The 17,642-nt window shown below is 39.3% G+C and overlaps 1 protein-coding gene across 2 annotated transcripts in view; it reads right to left on the reverse strand.

Moving 5' to 3' along the window:
- Nucleotides 1–7,062: 7,062 nt before the first annotated feature.
- ABCC4 (ATP binding cassette subfamily C member 4) overlaps nt 7,063–17,642 on the reverse strand; it is a 235,430-nt gene continuing 224,850 nt past the window's right edge. For both annotated transcript variants that reach the window (XM_054012156.1, XM_054012155.1), the window contains one exon: nt 7,063–12,814. In XM_054012156.1, the coding sequence (XP_053868131.1) occupies nt 12,707–12,814 (108 nt within the window). In that variant the 3' untranslated portion in view covers nt 7,063–12,706. The remainder of the gene's footprint in view (nt 12,815–17,642) is intronic.

A 17,642-nucleotide genomic window follows, 5' to 3' on the forward strand; every position in this document is an offset into this window, starting at 1 on the left:
GTTATTAATCATGTTTATTACTGTAGGGCCTGAGGACCAACCAAGAATGGCACCACATTGTGCTCGGTGCTATACAAACACAGAGTAGCAGACAGTCCCTGCCCCGAAAAACTTACAATCTAAATAGACAAGACAGACACAGGATGGAGGACAAGGTAGAACACACAAGCGGAGTGAGCCATGTGATGGCAGCAAATAGTGTGTTAGTTCTATAATGAGGATGATGATTTGAGGTTGGGGGTTACTTATGAGGGGATCAGCTAAATGGAAAGAAAGAAAAGGGAAGATGGGTGAGGACAGGGCAGAGGAGCAGAGGGTTAGGGGGTAGATTGGAGTGTAGCTGGATAAGTGACTCTTTGTGAATTACTTGCTCAGCTCCATTTGCAGAAGTCACTTCTCAAAAAGCTCGCAGATGTTAAATCAACCAAACCACATCAGAGCCCATGTCTTGGGGTGCGGTCTGACCTTTTTGCAATGTGCTGCAAGCACAAAGTGATCATGGAGCTAACACTGCTGTTACTGGTAAGCCAATGTGGTAAAATCACCCCACTAAAGGAGGATTCTCCAGGGATGTCAAGCCAGCAATGCCGCACTTATGCCAGTGTCTTCTTGGCTGGTAGTGTATGGAGCATTACCAAGGAAAAAGAGGAGAGACATGAACCTATTGAAACTTGCTGATTCTCAGCTACTATAATGGGCCCTTGAGACTCTTGACAGTCAATGTAACTTTAGAGCAAAGTTCAGGCAAATCTACCTCATGACATGGGACCAGCAGAGCCAGCTGTGGATGAGAAGAGCCCAAAGATGTCTTAGAACCATGTTTCCGAACAGCCCTCCTGTGGTGCAGTGTGCGCACTCCTTGGCTGCAGCCAGGGATCTGGGCCCACATCTCTGCCAGAAGATGCTACAGGCGATGCCAAATGCAGCACCTTGGCAAAGCAAAGTGCAACAATAGAACAGAGTTCGCACCAACCCAATCCCTTTGCCTGAACCCAACAATGCAATTCCTTTTTATTCTTTTTTTTTTTTTTTAATGTTGTATTATTGGAGAAGATAACACTCTATCCTCGCCACTGTTACTTTAAATTAGGGCTGTTGATTAAACGCAGTTAACTCACGCTATTACCTCAAAAAATTAATTGTGATTAAAAAACTTAATTGCGATTAATCGCACTGTTAAACAATAGAATACCAATTGAAATTTATTAAAATATTTTTGGATGTTTTTCTACATTTTCAAATATACTGATTTCTATTACAACACAGAATACAAAGTGTACAGTTCTCACTTTATATTATTTTTTATTACAAATATTTGCACTGTAAAAATGATAAACAAAAAAATAGTATTTTTCAATTCACCTCATACAAGTACTGTAGTGCAATCTCTATTGCAGTGGTTCCCAGTGGTGCAGACCGAGGGACGTACTGGCCGCCGCTTCCCGCAGCTCCCATGGGCCTGGAGCAGTGAACCATGGCCACTGGGAGCCGTGATCGGCCGAACTTGCGGACGCAGCAGGTACACAAACCGGCCCGGCCCACCAGGGGGTTTCCCTGCACAAGCAGCGGAACAAGTTTGGGAACCACTGCTTTATCGTGAAAGTGTAACTTACCAATGTAGATTTTTTTTTTGTTACATAACTGCACTTAAAAACAAAACAATGTAAAATGTAAAACTTTAGAACCTACAAGTCCACTCAGTCCTACTTTTTGTTCAGTCAATTGCTAAGACAAACAAGTTTGTTTACATTTATGGAGATACTGCTGCCTGCTTTTTATTTACAATGTCACCTGAAAGTGAGAACAGGCATTCACATGGCACTTTTTTAACCAGCATTGCAAGGTGCCAGCTATGCTAAACATTCGTATGCCCCTTCATGCTTCCGCCACCATTTGGGAGGACATACTTCCATGCTGATGATGTTCGTTTAAAAAATAATGCATTAATTACATTTTTGACTGAACTCCTTGAGGGGAGAATTGTATGTCCCCTGCTCTGTTTTATCTGCATTCTGCCATATATTTCATGTTATAGCAGTCTCGGAGGATGACCCAGCACATGTTGTTTGATTTATGAACACTGTCACTGCAGATTTGACAAAATGCAAAGAAGGTACCAAAGTGAGATTTCTAAAATAACTACAGCACTCAACCCAAGGTTTAAGAATCTGAAGTGCTGTCCAAAATCTGAAAGGGATGAGGTGTGGAACGTGCTTTCAGAAGTCTTAAAAGAGCAACATTCAGATGCGGAAACTACAGAACCTGAACCACCAAAAAAGAAAATTAACCTTCTACTGGCAGCATCTGATTCAGATAATGAAAATGAAGAGGCGTCGGTCTGCTCTGCTTTGGATCGTTATCGAGCAGAACCCGTCATCAGCATGGACACATGTCCCCTGGAATGGTGGCTGAAGCAGGAAGGGACACATGAATCTTTAGCGCATCTGGCACGTAAATATCTTGCAATGCCGGTTACAACAGTGCCGTGCGAACACCTGTTCTTACTTTCAGGTGACATTGTAAACAAGAAGCGGGCAGCATTATCTCCTGCAACATAAACAAACTTGTTTGTCTGAATGATTGGCTGAAGTGGGACTAAGTGGACTTGTAGGCTCTAAAGTTTTACATTGTTTTATTTTTGAATGCAGTTTTTTTTGTACATAATTCGACATTTTTAAGTTCAACTTTCATGACAAAGAGATTGCACTACGGTACTTGTATTAGGTGAATTGAAAATACTATTTCTTTTGTTTTTTACAGTGCAAATATTTGTAATAAAAAATTAATATAAAGTGAGCACTGTACACTTTGTATTCTGTGTTGTATTTGAAATCAATATATTTGAAAATGTAGAAAACATCAAAAAATATTTAAATAAATGGTATTCTATTATAGTTTAACAGTGTGATTAATCGCGATTAATTTTTTTAATCGGGCGATTAATTATTTTAATCACTTGACAGCCCTACTTTAAATCACACAGATCCTGTCTTTGGCCAGATGTAATAATTTGTTGCTTTGCACCATTCTTGATGCTGCTGCTTATTTATTAGTTGTATTACCGTAGTCCCTAGGAGCCCTAGTCATAGACCAGGATGCCATTGTGCTAGGTGCTGTACAAACACATGTACATCTTTAAATGATTTATTTTGCACCTGGGGCTTTGTAAATAAAACCAATGCCTGTTGTTAAACCAGTCACACTTGCCCCGCCTAAGTGTTTGCAGACTGGGACCGTAAACATGGTTGTCATAATAAAAATGCCTAACTTTAAAAAATTCAACTTTTACACTCTCTTTATTTTAGCTAATTCTAATTTCAGTGAACAAACCTTTACCATGAGCTAATTAATTCAAGGAGAGGCTGAAGCTCAGTGTTTCATCTCTAGTCCTTTCTTTTGAATCATGTATATTTATCCAATAAATGAATCCATGCCTCTTGGAGTCCTATGCACAGAGACTGCAAAATATAAATGAGGTAAAATAAAAATATATTTTAACTTCAAATAAAGCTCACAAACTTTCTACCTTAGATAATCCAAGAAATTAATGTCTGTTTCATTTATGGTGTGTGAAGCTGAATGCAGTTTAGGTTCAACAAGTGAAATTTCATTATATACCCTGTGCACAGCTCTGTCCATCGGCTGAGTTGCTTCCAGCCTTATTCACCACATTCCCCTTTCTATTGGTGTCCTACAATAACAGCCCCTTCAGGGAACATTGGCCCTTTGATTCCAGTTCCACGGATCATGATATGTGTTCCCTATTTTACAAATATTAACAACAAATAATTGATGCTCAGCCCCCACACCCCGTGTCCTTTCTGTCAGAGGTTTCTAGCACATAGCTGAGTTGGAATCTCACCTTTACCACAAACTCAGCAGGCTACAGACTCTTTGAGATAGCTTGGTCTCCTCAACAGTTAACCAATCCAGGAGTGATTTTTCTCTGTCTCCCTGTTACCTGTCTCCAAGTCTAGTGAGCTATCTTTCTGTGGAGTCTCAGAAAGACAGATGGTTCTCTGTCTTTCAGTTCTGTGATGATCCCTGCAAGCTCTCTGGCTGTTGTGTCTGTCCACTATCATGATACACTGTCCATTGCCATGAGGTGGGAAATCCATATCCACAGAGACAAACACTGAACCTCAGGCTTCTTGATCACGTAACCATAGTATCTGCATTAATTGTAGGGTGTGAACTCAGAGAGAAGAATTATGTAGCCCCATATCCTGTACACTATTCCACACGGGCAAACCTACACAAAGCCCCAAAGGAGCACCTACCTGGAGCAACTTGCAGGGTTAGGGCCACAGATAGCAAAATTATTTAAGAGACAGTATGAATTATAGATCAAAGACCAAACAATACAGTACAATCCTTGGGCCATCAGTCCAACATTCTGGGTACATCATGGGAAAAGTTCTTGGCAATAGTTCGGTTCATCGTTGTTTTCTTTCCCCAACTAGAAACTATGAGGAAGATTTTTTAAATGGGTATGTACGATTAGGTTCCTAAGCCCACATATAGGCACTAGGTAATTGGGCTGACTTTCAACACTGCTCAATATCAACATTTAATTGATGTTCCCTTAGATGTGCAAGATTTACCAGTATTGAAAAGTGTGTGTAGGTGTTTCGGTGCCACATTATACCACTGACCCACTCCTATATTTTGACTATAAATTTTAAATCTTGCTGTTAAGTAGCCACTATTGAAAATCATATGCAGACAACCATGCAGTTTAAAGCTGCATAAAATACTTTCATGCTGTTTTGAGACATCTAGGAAAAGGTACATTTCTATAGAAATCTGACCCCAGAGCTTTGGCCACTTACACTAGCTGACTGGGTCAGATCTAGTGTATTTTCTGAGCCTTCAAAATAAGTTGAACTTAATTTTTTTTAGACCACGTATATCCTTGGTGTTAGCTGGGAGAACAAATTACTTCAGTGGGGTTTGTGCCCATTTATGGAGGACTGAATTTGATCCTATATGTCATTGTTTCTCTTTAGCTGATACTGCACTCTTTGATGGTGTGGAAACATGGCTGAGGGCCAATTCCTACCCTCAGTGCAGACCACTAAACTCAAGTATGGCTACAACAAATAATATCATTAATATAATCATAACAGCAATTTTCAGGCCCAGATCTCAGCAGGTATACATTGGCATAGATCCACTGAATTCAACGGAGCTAAGCTGATTTATACCAGCAAGGATCTGGCCTTCAGAGCCTTACAAAGATCTATATTAGTCCAAATTACAGGAAAATTATTCACTATTGTAGATGTGTGGTTTTGACAAAGAAACTTTCCCATGTATACTTGAAGTGAGAAGCCCTGATGACAAGATTGCAGTTTGTGGAATACCTAATTGCTAAGAAATATTTTGTATAAATTCTTTGTATGACTATTCTGACTGTAGAGTGCCCAGACCTGAAGAAGAGCTCTGTGTAGCTCAAAAGCTTGTCTCTCTCATCAACAGAAGTTGGCCCAATAAAAGATATTAACTCACCCACCTTGTCTCTCTCATAAGATGTATGGCAGCAAGGACAGACAATCTCATCCCAGAGTCGAGGATTTCAGTCAAAGATGAAACAGAAAATATAAGATAGCAGCCTTTTCTCCTTTTTTCAGAAGCAGCATTAAAAACTCTTTTTTCATCTCCAAAATACTGTGTCCTAAAGCAACAATATAAATTTTTCAAATAAGTCAGCACATTTGAAATCCTATTTCTTATTTCCCCTACCTAGATTTCATAAAATCATGAATAAATTGAGAAAACTAAGAAGTCTTTCCATCTTAAACTTAAGCCCGAGTTATATATATTTTTTTAATAAAAAGGTGAAAATGCCATTCTGAGAATGGAAGAAAACATGGACTCCAGTTCCTCTAAAACAATAATGTCCCCTGTAAAGTACACTGAACTCCTCATGCAGGTAACTGATACTACTGACTGATAGTGACTACACACAATTAAATTGTCCCACTTGTACAAGATGGGGATTGCTCAATTTGTGTGCTATACTAAAAAAAATTGATAAGAGAAAAATGCTGTACTATATATGCAGTGCGTTTCAGTGCAACTGGAAGTTAGACACTGACCTTAAAGAGCTAGCCTCACAACTAAATTTTATAACAAGCCTGCCCTACCTTTTAACAATTTGTGTGTGGAATGAAAAAGTGAAAAGATGGAAATGTCTGGCAGAATAAACCCCTACAAGCCATTATCAGTTACATATTTTGATTTAGAAGATATGTAATGAAAGAACAATTACCAGTTTTCTAACACGACAGTTGTCCCATTCGAGATAGAGTGTAGATATTGTGGCATGTAGCTTCACACCAGCTCTGAGTGAGGATGAAGGAGAGAAATTTCCTCCTCCATACCTCTTCTTGGGAATTCATTGGTTCTGCAGCTTTCTCATCCTGCTGGTCTATTCTGGCCTTTGTCTTCTTGGGCTCCTGCACACCCTATAAGAGAACTTGGGCGGTTCCTAGGTCCTGGTCTGGTACCCATTCTGCCCCTGGTTATCGTCACACAGCCAAGACACCAGCTCTGACTTCTTAAGCTTTTAGATTTTAGCTTCCTTTCTTTGCATAACTCGACTCGCTGACCTTTCTTGAGCTGTTCACTTTTCCTGTCTGTCTCTTTACTCTCTTCCCAACAAAGGACAATATTTCTTTTGCCTTCTACAATAAAGAGTTTTGCTGCTGTACAGCCAGACCTTTTGGGGGATCAATAAGGGATTCTGTCACTGCCTGCCATGTAACTTGGGTGTGTTAGTGCTATGCTGTTCTTCTTCGTGGCTCTGCCCCCAGTAGCCAGCCTGCCAGTGTAAGGTTTCCATCAGCCTAGTTACTTCTTACTGGGTTACCTCAACAATCCTTGCTGGTCCCGAGTCCCCCCAAATCTTTCTCCCTGAGGTCGTAACTACCAGCCACTTGGACTTTTCCCATCCAGTTCATCACCACGAAGGGCAGGAAACCTGCCCCCAGTTATCCATTCACTTTGGCGCTTATGCTCCCCACAGTCTGCACAACAGAGGCTTACTGGAGGCAGAAATAAACAAAAAGTTTGTTTAATAGAAAAAAAAACAACAACACATCACAGATTCCAAGCTGCAATAGTAAGGAAAGCCAAAACACATACAAGTCACACAGAACAGAAAGACAAAATCTGAGGCTTTACATTTCTCTCTGAGCTAAATTCCCTTGGTTAATACAAGTTACCTATTGCCTCTGAACGGTTTTCCAGCAGGTCCTCTGTCCTAGAGGGATCCAGTGCTTCATGGAAAGCACCCTGCTTAATTGCTGACCCTTCATTTGTGGATAGCCTTCACTTCCCTTGCCTTTTAACAGAGTTTGCAGGGTTTTCTTTCTTTTCCTCAGGACTATGGTAATTCATGATCACACAGAACAGGGGTGGGGTTTCCCAGAATGGGGTTTTCTTTTCCGTTTCAAGTTGTTTCAGTGTTTTTCCCATTCATTTTAATGGTCCACCATTGTCTCCTCCTACCTGAACAATGCTAGGTGCTCAGAGTGTGAACACCTGCCTGGGAGGTGCCCTCCCAGCCTGTCTCTATGGGCACAATTACAATTTTCTACACATAAATACATGCATCAATTCAAAACCATAGCCTGTATACATATCTCCTAATGGCCATCAAGTTCAGGACATTACAAGTTTTCACAAAAGACCTTAGTTGGCATACTTTACATACAGAATAACAGTGTCTACAACCAGTTGATTCGATAGCTTATTTTGCAGGGTTCAGACCCCCCCATACTCCCCTTTGGGTGTCTGGACCTTGATTGTCACAACAGCCTTTTTCACAACTGCATCATATTGCTGGCTTATAATCAACTTGTGATCTACTAAACCTCCAGATGCTTTTCAGCAGTATTACTTCCTAGCCAGTTATTTCCCATGGTGTATTTGTGCTTTCAATTTTTTTTCCCTTCCTAAATATAGTACTTTGCACTTGTCTTTAATGAATTTCATCTTGCTGGTTTCAGACCAATTCACCAATTTGTCAAGGTCATTTTGAATTCATTCCTTTCTTCCTGCTTGTTTGCTTAAAGCCTGCTATTAAACTAAATCAATATATTAATATAGTAAACATCCCAACAACAAACAGGTGTAATGGTAGGCACTCACAGCTGGAGCAATGTCTGGCAGCCTGTGGCAGAACCAAGGTTGTGTCTCTGCTTTGGTTTCCCTTAGTGTGCTTTCAATAAGTTCAGTGAGGCTGATACATATTGAACCCCTTCAGGGGTCTAGTTTATTCATTCCAAAGGGGAACATGTTGCACAAATGAGCCTTCACACCAGCATCCTCAATGTCAGGAGTAGGGGGCAGCGTTAACCTCAGTCCATCATCCCTTCCATCCAGGCTCCTTATCACCAAGGCCCTCTTGACTCAGAACACTCTTCTGGAGTCAGGGCAGTGACAGATAGTGCAAATATCTGTTTCTCCTCCGACCCTTTGTCCATCTGGTCTGTTTAGGCTGTAAACCCTCTGGGGAAGGGACCGTTTCTTACCATGTGTTTTTATAGCATCGAACACAACTGTAAGGGGCCCTGATCTTGGTTGAGGCCTCTGGATAGTGCCACAATACAAATTATTTCAAGTGCAATACTGCATTTGTGTCTTTACATGATAATATGTGTGATCATTACAACAGGGTTACACATACTTTTGAGGATTTTATCATCCCACTTTTTTCACACAGCAATACGTCATACCATACAGTCAACTAAAAACCCTTCTATGGCCATAACAATCTAACAGTCATTACACAAATTCCAAGAAAAACTAAAGGGTATGTAGAAATCCACATTCTTCTGTTAAAATATCAGAAGTTCACCCTCATCAGAGGAAATATTTAGTCTTTTTTTAAAAAGAAGAGTGAAAACAAATATGAAAAGGTCAGATTTTTGTGGGGGAGAGAGACCAGGCAATCTGAAAAGCAATACTTTTCAGGGAGGTCTCTATACCATTTTTGGGAGTCCTAAGAATCTTCCATTTCCCCACAATTTTATCCATATGCATCATACCACTATTTTTCTAACCATAGGCTGGAAAGTTTACTGGAACCAGTCAACAATTACTCAGACAACCAGAAAAAACTGATCTTGATCAAAGAAAGTGATGGCCTCTTTCAAGGACTGGGCATGCTGGTATTGCTGCACTTCAGCGTAGATCTACCTTAAGAGTGAGACCTTGGTGCAGGGAATTCAACAGAACATTGCCACAAGGTCCACCGGACCCAGGGACAAACATTATTTAAAAGAATTCTGTGCAATCTTCCTCCTTATGGTGTTTATTCTTCCACAATTTGTCTATTTTGTACAAACAGATGATATCAGATACGCCATGACTGTCATTTGTCGAAATTACAATTATTTAGATCGGAACCAGGGGTTGCTCTTAGTCTCCTTCCCAACAAATAAACCTATGCACTGGTGACTTCAGAGTTGTTGTATTTGAAATAGTCTATATTAGAATGAAGATTCTAGAGAATTTTAAGGCAGCTGATGGTGAAGAAGTTGTTTTAAAAGGCTTTAATAACTCAGAAGATGGAACTCATTTCCAAGAGATTCCTATTAAGGAATGTAGATCACAATGACCCAGCTTTGCTGCTTGTAAGTAAATTAAGAATATTTTCAAATGTGGATGTGAGAACTGTTCAGTTGAATTCTACCTGAAATGGATATGTAAAAGGCTTATCTGGAACAATACTATGTACATTTAACAGTCAAGAGACCCAACAAATGGAAGGCCAATTCCCTCCCACACTTTACTTAAACGCTAAGCCGTAAATTTGATTGTTAACAATAAGGTGCACTGATACATTTTTACTCATCTGAAAATAAATGGACCAGCCAACGTTACCCTACATAATTGTTAAAACAAAACAGCAACAGATGTTAAGAAAAAAACTGAACAATGATTTATTGATTAAATCTAACCTGCATTATTTAGCTGAACTATTTTTTAAAAGAGTACAATGTGGATTTAATGGCAATGAGAGAAGTTACTAGAAATGAACATACCAGTTGTCCTGTTCAACAACTTACACAGGTTTTCAGTTTGATTTCTATGACATTGACATTTGAGACATATTGCCAGTATTGTCCTGTCAAAACACGTTATACAGCATAATCAGCATTCTCATAGATGCCTAACATTTTTGCGTGCATTCAAAAAGCTACAGTAGCAAATTAATTCTAAGTAAAGTATACTAGTTGAGAGTCTGATATAGCAAGATCTGTCTAGCTTTCATGCCAGTGAGTCGGCAGAACCTAAAAACTTTGGATTCTTCTCTCAAATATAACATAGAAGTATTTTTGGCTGAAATGGCCTAGAGCCACATTATACCCTTGATCCATGCACATGATTTTCCTGAATATTGATGGAAATGATGGGCATAGATTCACAGTACAATATGGCCAGATGCCTGCACTTTTGTAGTATGTTTAAAAACTCCAGCATATCACACACAGTATGCATGACTCTCCTCTTATCTTGTTGTAAACCCAAGACATAAATCCATGCAAGGCCATAGAATTGCACCACTGTAAAACAGGGTTAGGTGAGATTAGACTCAGCCCAATAAAAGGGCCTGAATGTGAGACCCTTATGTTAAATAGCACCCTATCAAATGTCGCCCTATTGAATTTAATGGGAGTAATTGTGGAGGAAGGGTGTCAGAATCTGCTCAAGCAGAAAAGTATTTCACTTTGGAACTTCATGATAACAATAAAAGAGTGTTACTAGGAGCCAGATGCCACACCTGTGTAGATGGGTAAATGCAAACAAACTGCAGCGGAAATGGATCATTTCTGCTATGCAGGTAGCCCATACCACAAAGAACCCACATCCAGGGATGCTGCAACCCTTTGAATGTCACAGAGCAGAGATCTGTGCAGCTGGTCTCTATTTTGAACCTTGGCATAAATGGGTGTGGCTGGCAGGACACATCCACAACAGTACTACATGCTAAGTCCTTTACTGGATCAGGACCTAACTTATTAACACAGAATACAGATCTCTTTCCTTAAATTCTTCTCAAAATCAGTAGGGGCACCAAAATTACAAAAACAACGAGGAGTCCTTGTGGCACCTTAGAGACTAAAAAATTTGGGGAGGGGGGTCAGTGCTAACGAGGCCAATTCAATTAAGGTGGAAGCGGCCTATTCTCAACAGTTGACAAGAAGGGGTGAATATCAAGGGAAGGAAAATTACTTATGTAGTGCTAACAAGGCCAATGCAATCAAGGTGGATGTCGCCTATTTCCAACAGCTGACAAGAAGGTGTGAGTATCAGCAGAAGGAAAATTACTTTTTGTAGTGACCCATCCACTCCCAGTCTTTATTCAGGCCTAACTTGATGGTGTCCAGTTTCCAGCACTGACCTCCCACTTGGTAAGGCAACTCCCATCTTTTCATGTGTTGTAATATTTATACTGCTTACTGTATTTTTCACTCCGTGCATCTGATGAAGTGGGTTTTAGCCCATGAAAGCTTATGCCCAAATACATTTGTTAGTCTCTAAGGTGCCACAAGGATTCCTCGTTGTTTTTGCTGATACAGACGAACACGGCTACCACTCTGAAACCTGTCAAAATTACAAGTGATATTTTTCTATCCATGAGCGCTGAAATGGCAACTTCACGAAGCTTCATTTAAACAGAATTCTTGATGCAAATTTTTTAAATGCATTAATTTAAAACAGTAAAATAAAAAAGTATATTTAATGAATTTGCTGTGTACCCTGCAGGTGAAGATTTGGCTTGAATTGTATTAAGGCACAATAAATGCAAATAATGTATAAATTTTCACAATGTGTTTTGCAGAAGATAACTTTCCACTACATAGTGTTTACTGATGACAAGTCTTTCAATAAGTATTTCCTCTAGTTATTTTAATACTTTTTTATTTGATTACCTGGATAAAAAGAGGAATGTATATTAAATTATTAAAATATTGGTGCACTGCAAAATATAAGCAAAATGTGACCATTTTCTTCTAAAATACAGTAGCTTGATATTGATTTTCAGCATTTGGATCTCAGCAAAGGAAAACTGAAATTTTTACGTTAATTTCCACAGACCATACCTGTATTACATTTTAATTTAAAAATTTATATTTATAACAATATGTGAACTTATCTCTATAAAAATGTATTTTTGGTTGGTTCAGTTCTTGTTTCTGCCAGTTTGTAAAACTGCTTTAAAAAGATGGAGTATATAATAAGTACTGCATTAGAAAATGGTGTGTTATATTATCAAAACTGCTGTAAGACAAATTTTAAAGTGACACTAAACAAATTGATTTTACATGCTTTCCAAATGGGAAAATAGAGAAACTTCAGGTTTTCTAATAACCTCTAAAACTGCACCCCAGAATTGTTAGATGCCCTGCATCTGTGATTTAAATATGAAAGTCTCTACCATGTAACTTTCAAAAAACAAAACAAAACAAAAAACAGGTCTGCCTAATTCCTTTAGCAATGGAAATTTATTTAGATGGAAATGATAAATGTATTGCACTAAAATTAAAGAAAGAGCTAGATGAAATATTTTTCTTAATATGAAATATGATTGTTGTCTAGTGCAAAAAGCTCCACTCTAAACACTGTCAGTCATCCAGTTTAAATGATTTCCGGTTTGCATTCTATAGAAAGCTATCATGTCTACGCTGGATCACAGTGCAGTTTCACAAAAGATTAATCCTGAGGCAGCATCTATTGAAGAATGTGTGACAACTTGACCATTCTGAATAACTTCTGGGTAATTTTTACTGAAGTAGACCTAGAAAAAGAAAACATCCATACACTGATTAATTTTACCCATCACTGTTAAACATTTTTTAGTTTCAAAAGACATAGTTCTCCAGATTAATGCAATGTAAGCACAGAAATTAATTTCCTTAAGGAAACTGAACAGGAACTTTAATTGAAGAAAATTCAAGAAATAGCTCCTTACTCATTGAGGAATTAGTAAAATTACTCTGATCTTGCTCTCTGATCAGAATAAAGTGTAACTGAATCCTCACATGACCTGTAGATCCACTCAAGTTCTGATAATTCAGATCAATAGATATATTTTATCACTTTGCATTAAACAGATAAGTAAAATTATTTTACTGGCTCAAAACATGGAGATAAATTAAAAACAGGGTGACAAAGAGGCTGGGAAATCTAGAGTCTGCACAAGGGTTTCTCATTTTCACACATAAAATGAACACAATGGATTTGGATGTTAATATCAGGTTGTAATCCTTATATTTTACAAACTATGATTGACAACCATTGAAACTTCACAGTATATGTATGAAATATCCCAGCGTTTAATTTGTGCTGCAGAGCAGTTATAGGGCCTATAGAAATGTGATCTCTGGATAGTGTACCACAATAATGAAAGGAGAAGCAAAAGCCTTAACAATGACTCAACCAAGCAACTTCTCTAAAATGTAAGATGATACCAAATAATAGGACAGTTCTTTGCCAAGCCTTTGAGTTCTTGAATTCTACCAATTTCTAGCTGAACTAGAAGAGATACAGGTTTCCTGATAAATGTATAATCAGAACATAAAGGAAATGAAATGCTGTCAAGTTTCACTGTTCCACAATCATCAGTTTTTAGAAGCTGTATCATATCTCTGTTTCTTGACAGATGCGCATAACAAAATGAAATAATGTCAAGACTTGTGTGCTCTTATCTGAAAATGTGTTTGGGTGAAAAAGGACTTCAAATGTAATTTTTTCAAAGAAGAATGTGAAAAGTTTTGTTTGAGTCTTTAAAAAACAGAAAATACGCTATCTTTCTGAGGCTGACGTGTCACAAGTTAGGTCTCATATTCAAACTGTCCTGAATATGGCTTGTGAAACATTTCTCCTATTTATATTTTGGGGGCACTGTCAACAAAGTTAGCTTTGCCTGATAATTATGTTCTTTTCATATATGAATAAATGTATAGGACATACGATATAAAAAAGAAATAGCTATATTATACGAACCCTCCTATATGTATGAATGTCTCCCTTTGTGGGCACACACACTAATGCAGTGTATTTGTACAATTTTCAAAGAATATTAAGGTTATGATTTGAATCAACAAAAGGACTGGAAGTCAAGCGTTCTCCAGTAACCAGCCACAATGGGGTGCACTAGAGGAAAATTATTCTAGTTCCTGGCTTCATCTACATATTCGAGGTTAGAGCCTTAGTAGTGCATTTCCATCTTTTTACTGATTTAAGACATAATTTTAACATACTTTTACTGTCGCTTTTGACAGTGAATTTTCTTAAGGAAAGGTAATAGAAAACCTCAGCACATTACCGGGGGATACAATGAAGTGACAGTAGCTTTTCAACCATCTCACTGTAAGTGTATGGGAATCCTTCCCCTGGGCCTGATACTGCAAGATGCGGAATGCCCACAGTTCAAGTGTGGAAGGTGCAGAAGGCCTCACATAAGGCAGGTCTTCCACTAACGTTAACAGGACCAAAATGGCATTCAAACTTCTAAAAAGTAATGACTGTGCATGCACAATAGCTGATATTTAAATATATATTTGTAAGCAAAAATTTTACTTTTATCAATACATCCAAAGGCTGTTAATACAGTAATTGCCCACTCCTGGTGCCACTGAAGTCAGCAGCAAAACGTCCCTTGACATCAGGATTGGAGTCCAAATGGTAAATTTTATGTATCTGAACAAATCATTGTTGAGTGTGCAGCAGTGGGGTAAACTAAACTAAACTCAATGAACACGTTATTCCGTCTGACAATTATTTCTCTTTTTCTTATGATGATCTCCTAACAGCTCCTTTTAAATTGAACATAGATAACAACAATGTTCACTTAGGGCTCAACCTTGCAGAGAGGCGTGGAGGTGGCTGAGCAGTGTCGCACAGCACTCAGACTGAGCATGCTCAGCAGGGTGGACTTTGAGCTGCATCATACTAAGCCAGGGTTGCTGCCTTTTAGATTTGCGGAAAAAAAATAAGGACTGCTAAGTGGCTGAAATGGGCAGAATTGGAGGAGGGAGGTGTTAGAAGCTGACCCAAGATTTTCAAAAGCAACTACTAAACTTGAGTGCCTGCATCCTTGGATATCTAACTTGAAACACCTAAGGGGGGCACTTTCGGAAAATTAGGCCCCTTTAAATTATCTCAAGATGGACAGTCAAAATTAAAGACACTCCATCACTGGTGACTTATGAAAATCTTGGCCCCGATGCTAAAGTGTGCATTCCATGCATTTAAATTAGATGCACAGCTGCTCTATTGCTCCATAAAACTTACTGTAACCTGCAGCAACTTGTTGCCAGTGTATGCTCTGCTGCAGGATTCAAGCAAGGTCAATGCAAAACTCAGAAATGCCTATCAGCAACAAAGCCACATGCTGAACCATTTTGGTAAGGCAAACCATTGTCAAATAAGCATATGATTTGAAAAAGATTACAATCCAATTCTTACCATTATTTAAGGTGCAGCTGGTTTGGGGTATAAGAAAGCCTTAGGAACCACAGTAGGAACTTATGAGAACACAACAACAAACATATCACAACAGAAAGAGGAGCCATTATGATCAGCTCTTCTAACAGATCCTGTGTTAGTGTGCAAGAAGCACAGGGGACACTAATAAAGGAATCCCCAAGTTAAGCTTCCTGCTACTTTCACAACTGTGCCATAATCTGTAGTTTTGAGCAGTTGCTGAGATTCTCTTTCCTCCCATATTTTGGATGCGGAGCTAACAAGTACCATGCTCTACTCCCTTAGCAGATACTTAAGCTTGTATCTACCCTCTAGCCCAGTAGTTATCAAACTGCTTCACAGCATGAACCACATAAGAGAGATTGGTTCATGGATCTCTTCCCCTCCTGTATACAATCACATAACACTCCTGTGTCAACAACAGGTGATTCCATAGACAAGTACTATTAGGCAATTCTATTACATATTTTGAGCTGTCTTTGAATGCAGTTTTGCAACTGGAAACAAAAGGAGACATCACCATGTGGTCAAACTCTCTGCAGATGACAGTTTCAGAGCCTTGGCTCTAGCCTGTCCATTCTCTGCAGGATTGAGCCCTAATTTCCCAAGAAGCTGGTTTTAGCTTTGTAGACAAACACTGATTTAGAACTTTTAATTCTGTTTATATACATTTAATTGGTTCCTTTAAACATAATTTCTATAAATTCCAGATATATCAAATTTACTTTTTTTTTTGGTTTTCTATATAATGACCATACAGAATATGATGAACCCTTTTCTCTATTAATGTATCAAAATATGATTCACCATGCAACATCCTGGGAAACATAGCACGCTCAGGAATACATTCTGGCTGGGATCATGAACAAAGAATTGTTTCCAGAGTTCTGAAATTGGTGCTACACAGGGGAGTTATAATGTAAGATCTGCTTTGCTTTTGCCATTCAATAAACCTGTTAATTAGTACACATAATTATAAATAGGGCCTTGTGTACTCTGCAGCTGTAGAAGTCGCTGCAGAATACACCCCTGGCTGCTAAATTGTTTTCCAATTGAATCTCCCCTTTCTTTTTGTAAAAATTAAAAAAAATTGTTCTAGACATCACTGCTGTGAAGAAAACCCTGAAAGTGTGAACTTGTGCACTGGTCTCTTCCTGCATCTACAGAAAGCCAGAAACAATAACCTTGAGGGGCATGATGTGCCCTGTTCATTGAAATCTGTGGACTCTTTAATGCCATCGCTCCATTTTTCCAAGATGTCAAAGAATTGCCTATTTTTACTACGCAATTCTCCACTTTGCTGCAGCCAGGCACCGGCCATTTTGTTTCCTGAATCTCAGCCATGCTGCCTACCCAGTGCTCTCCAGCCTTCCCCACAAATTGGATTCTAATGCACGCGCCTCATACTGTTCTATGAAGCTAGGCAGCAAGATCCAAGGAAGCCAGAGCTGGAGTTTAGTTTGCTGTCAGGGAATGGGGAAAGCCAGCAGCATAGTTTGGCAAGCCAGGCTGCCTTGATAAGAATGCAGCAACCATTGCGTTGAGTCACTGAAGCAAACTGCAAACTCCTTTCTTCATTGACACACATTTGGGGGGTAGTGGAAAGGAGGAAAGAGGTTCAGCTGTACTGAAGTCATCTAGCACAGGTCAGAAGCCAGGGCAGATGGGCTGCCTGGAGATCATAGCAAAGAGACTGTGAGAAAGATCAAGAGAGAATACTGGGATGTGGAGCTGAAGGGGTGGGGGACCGGGACAAGGACAGGCTGCAGGGGTCGGGGCAGAAGTGTCTGTCACTAAAGCCACTAAAGTCCCCTCAGAATCTGGAATAGAAACCATGATTCCAGAGTCAATATTCCTCTCTACTCAGCAAATAGCTGTATAACCAGCTGGCAAAATTTGTGCTGCATTTATCTCCAGTGGCTGGCCCACACAGAAGATGACAACGTACTACTGAGATGAGCTAAAGGAGTAGCTGAAGTATCAGAGGTCTGAGTGGTGGATCTAAAGATTCAGATTGAGCAGGGGGTTGGACTAGACCAGTGGTCCCCAACCTTTCTGTTGCAATAGCATAGTCATGTTCCCAGAAGAGTGTGGCGGGTGTCGGACGACCAGCCGCCGAAATGCCACCAAGAAGCGGC

This window comes from Malaclemys terrapin, chromosome 1 (assembly GCF_027887155.1).
Source record: "Malaclemys terrapin pileata isolate rMalTer1 chromosome 1, rMalTer1.hap1, whole genome shotgun sequence".
Lineage (NCBI taxonomy): Eukaryota > Metazoa > Chordata > Testudines > Emydidae > Malaclemys > Malaclemys terrapin.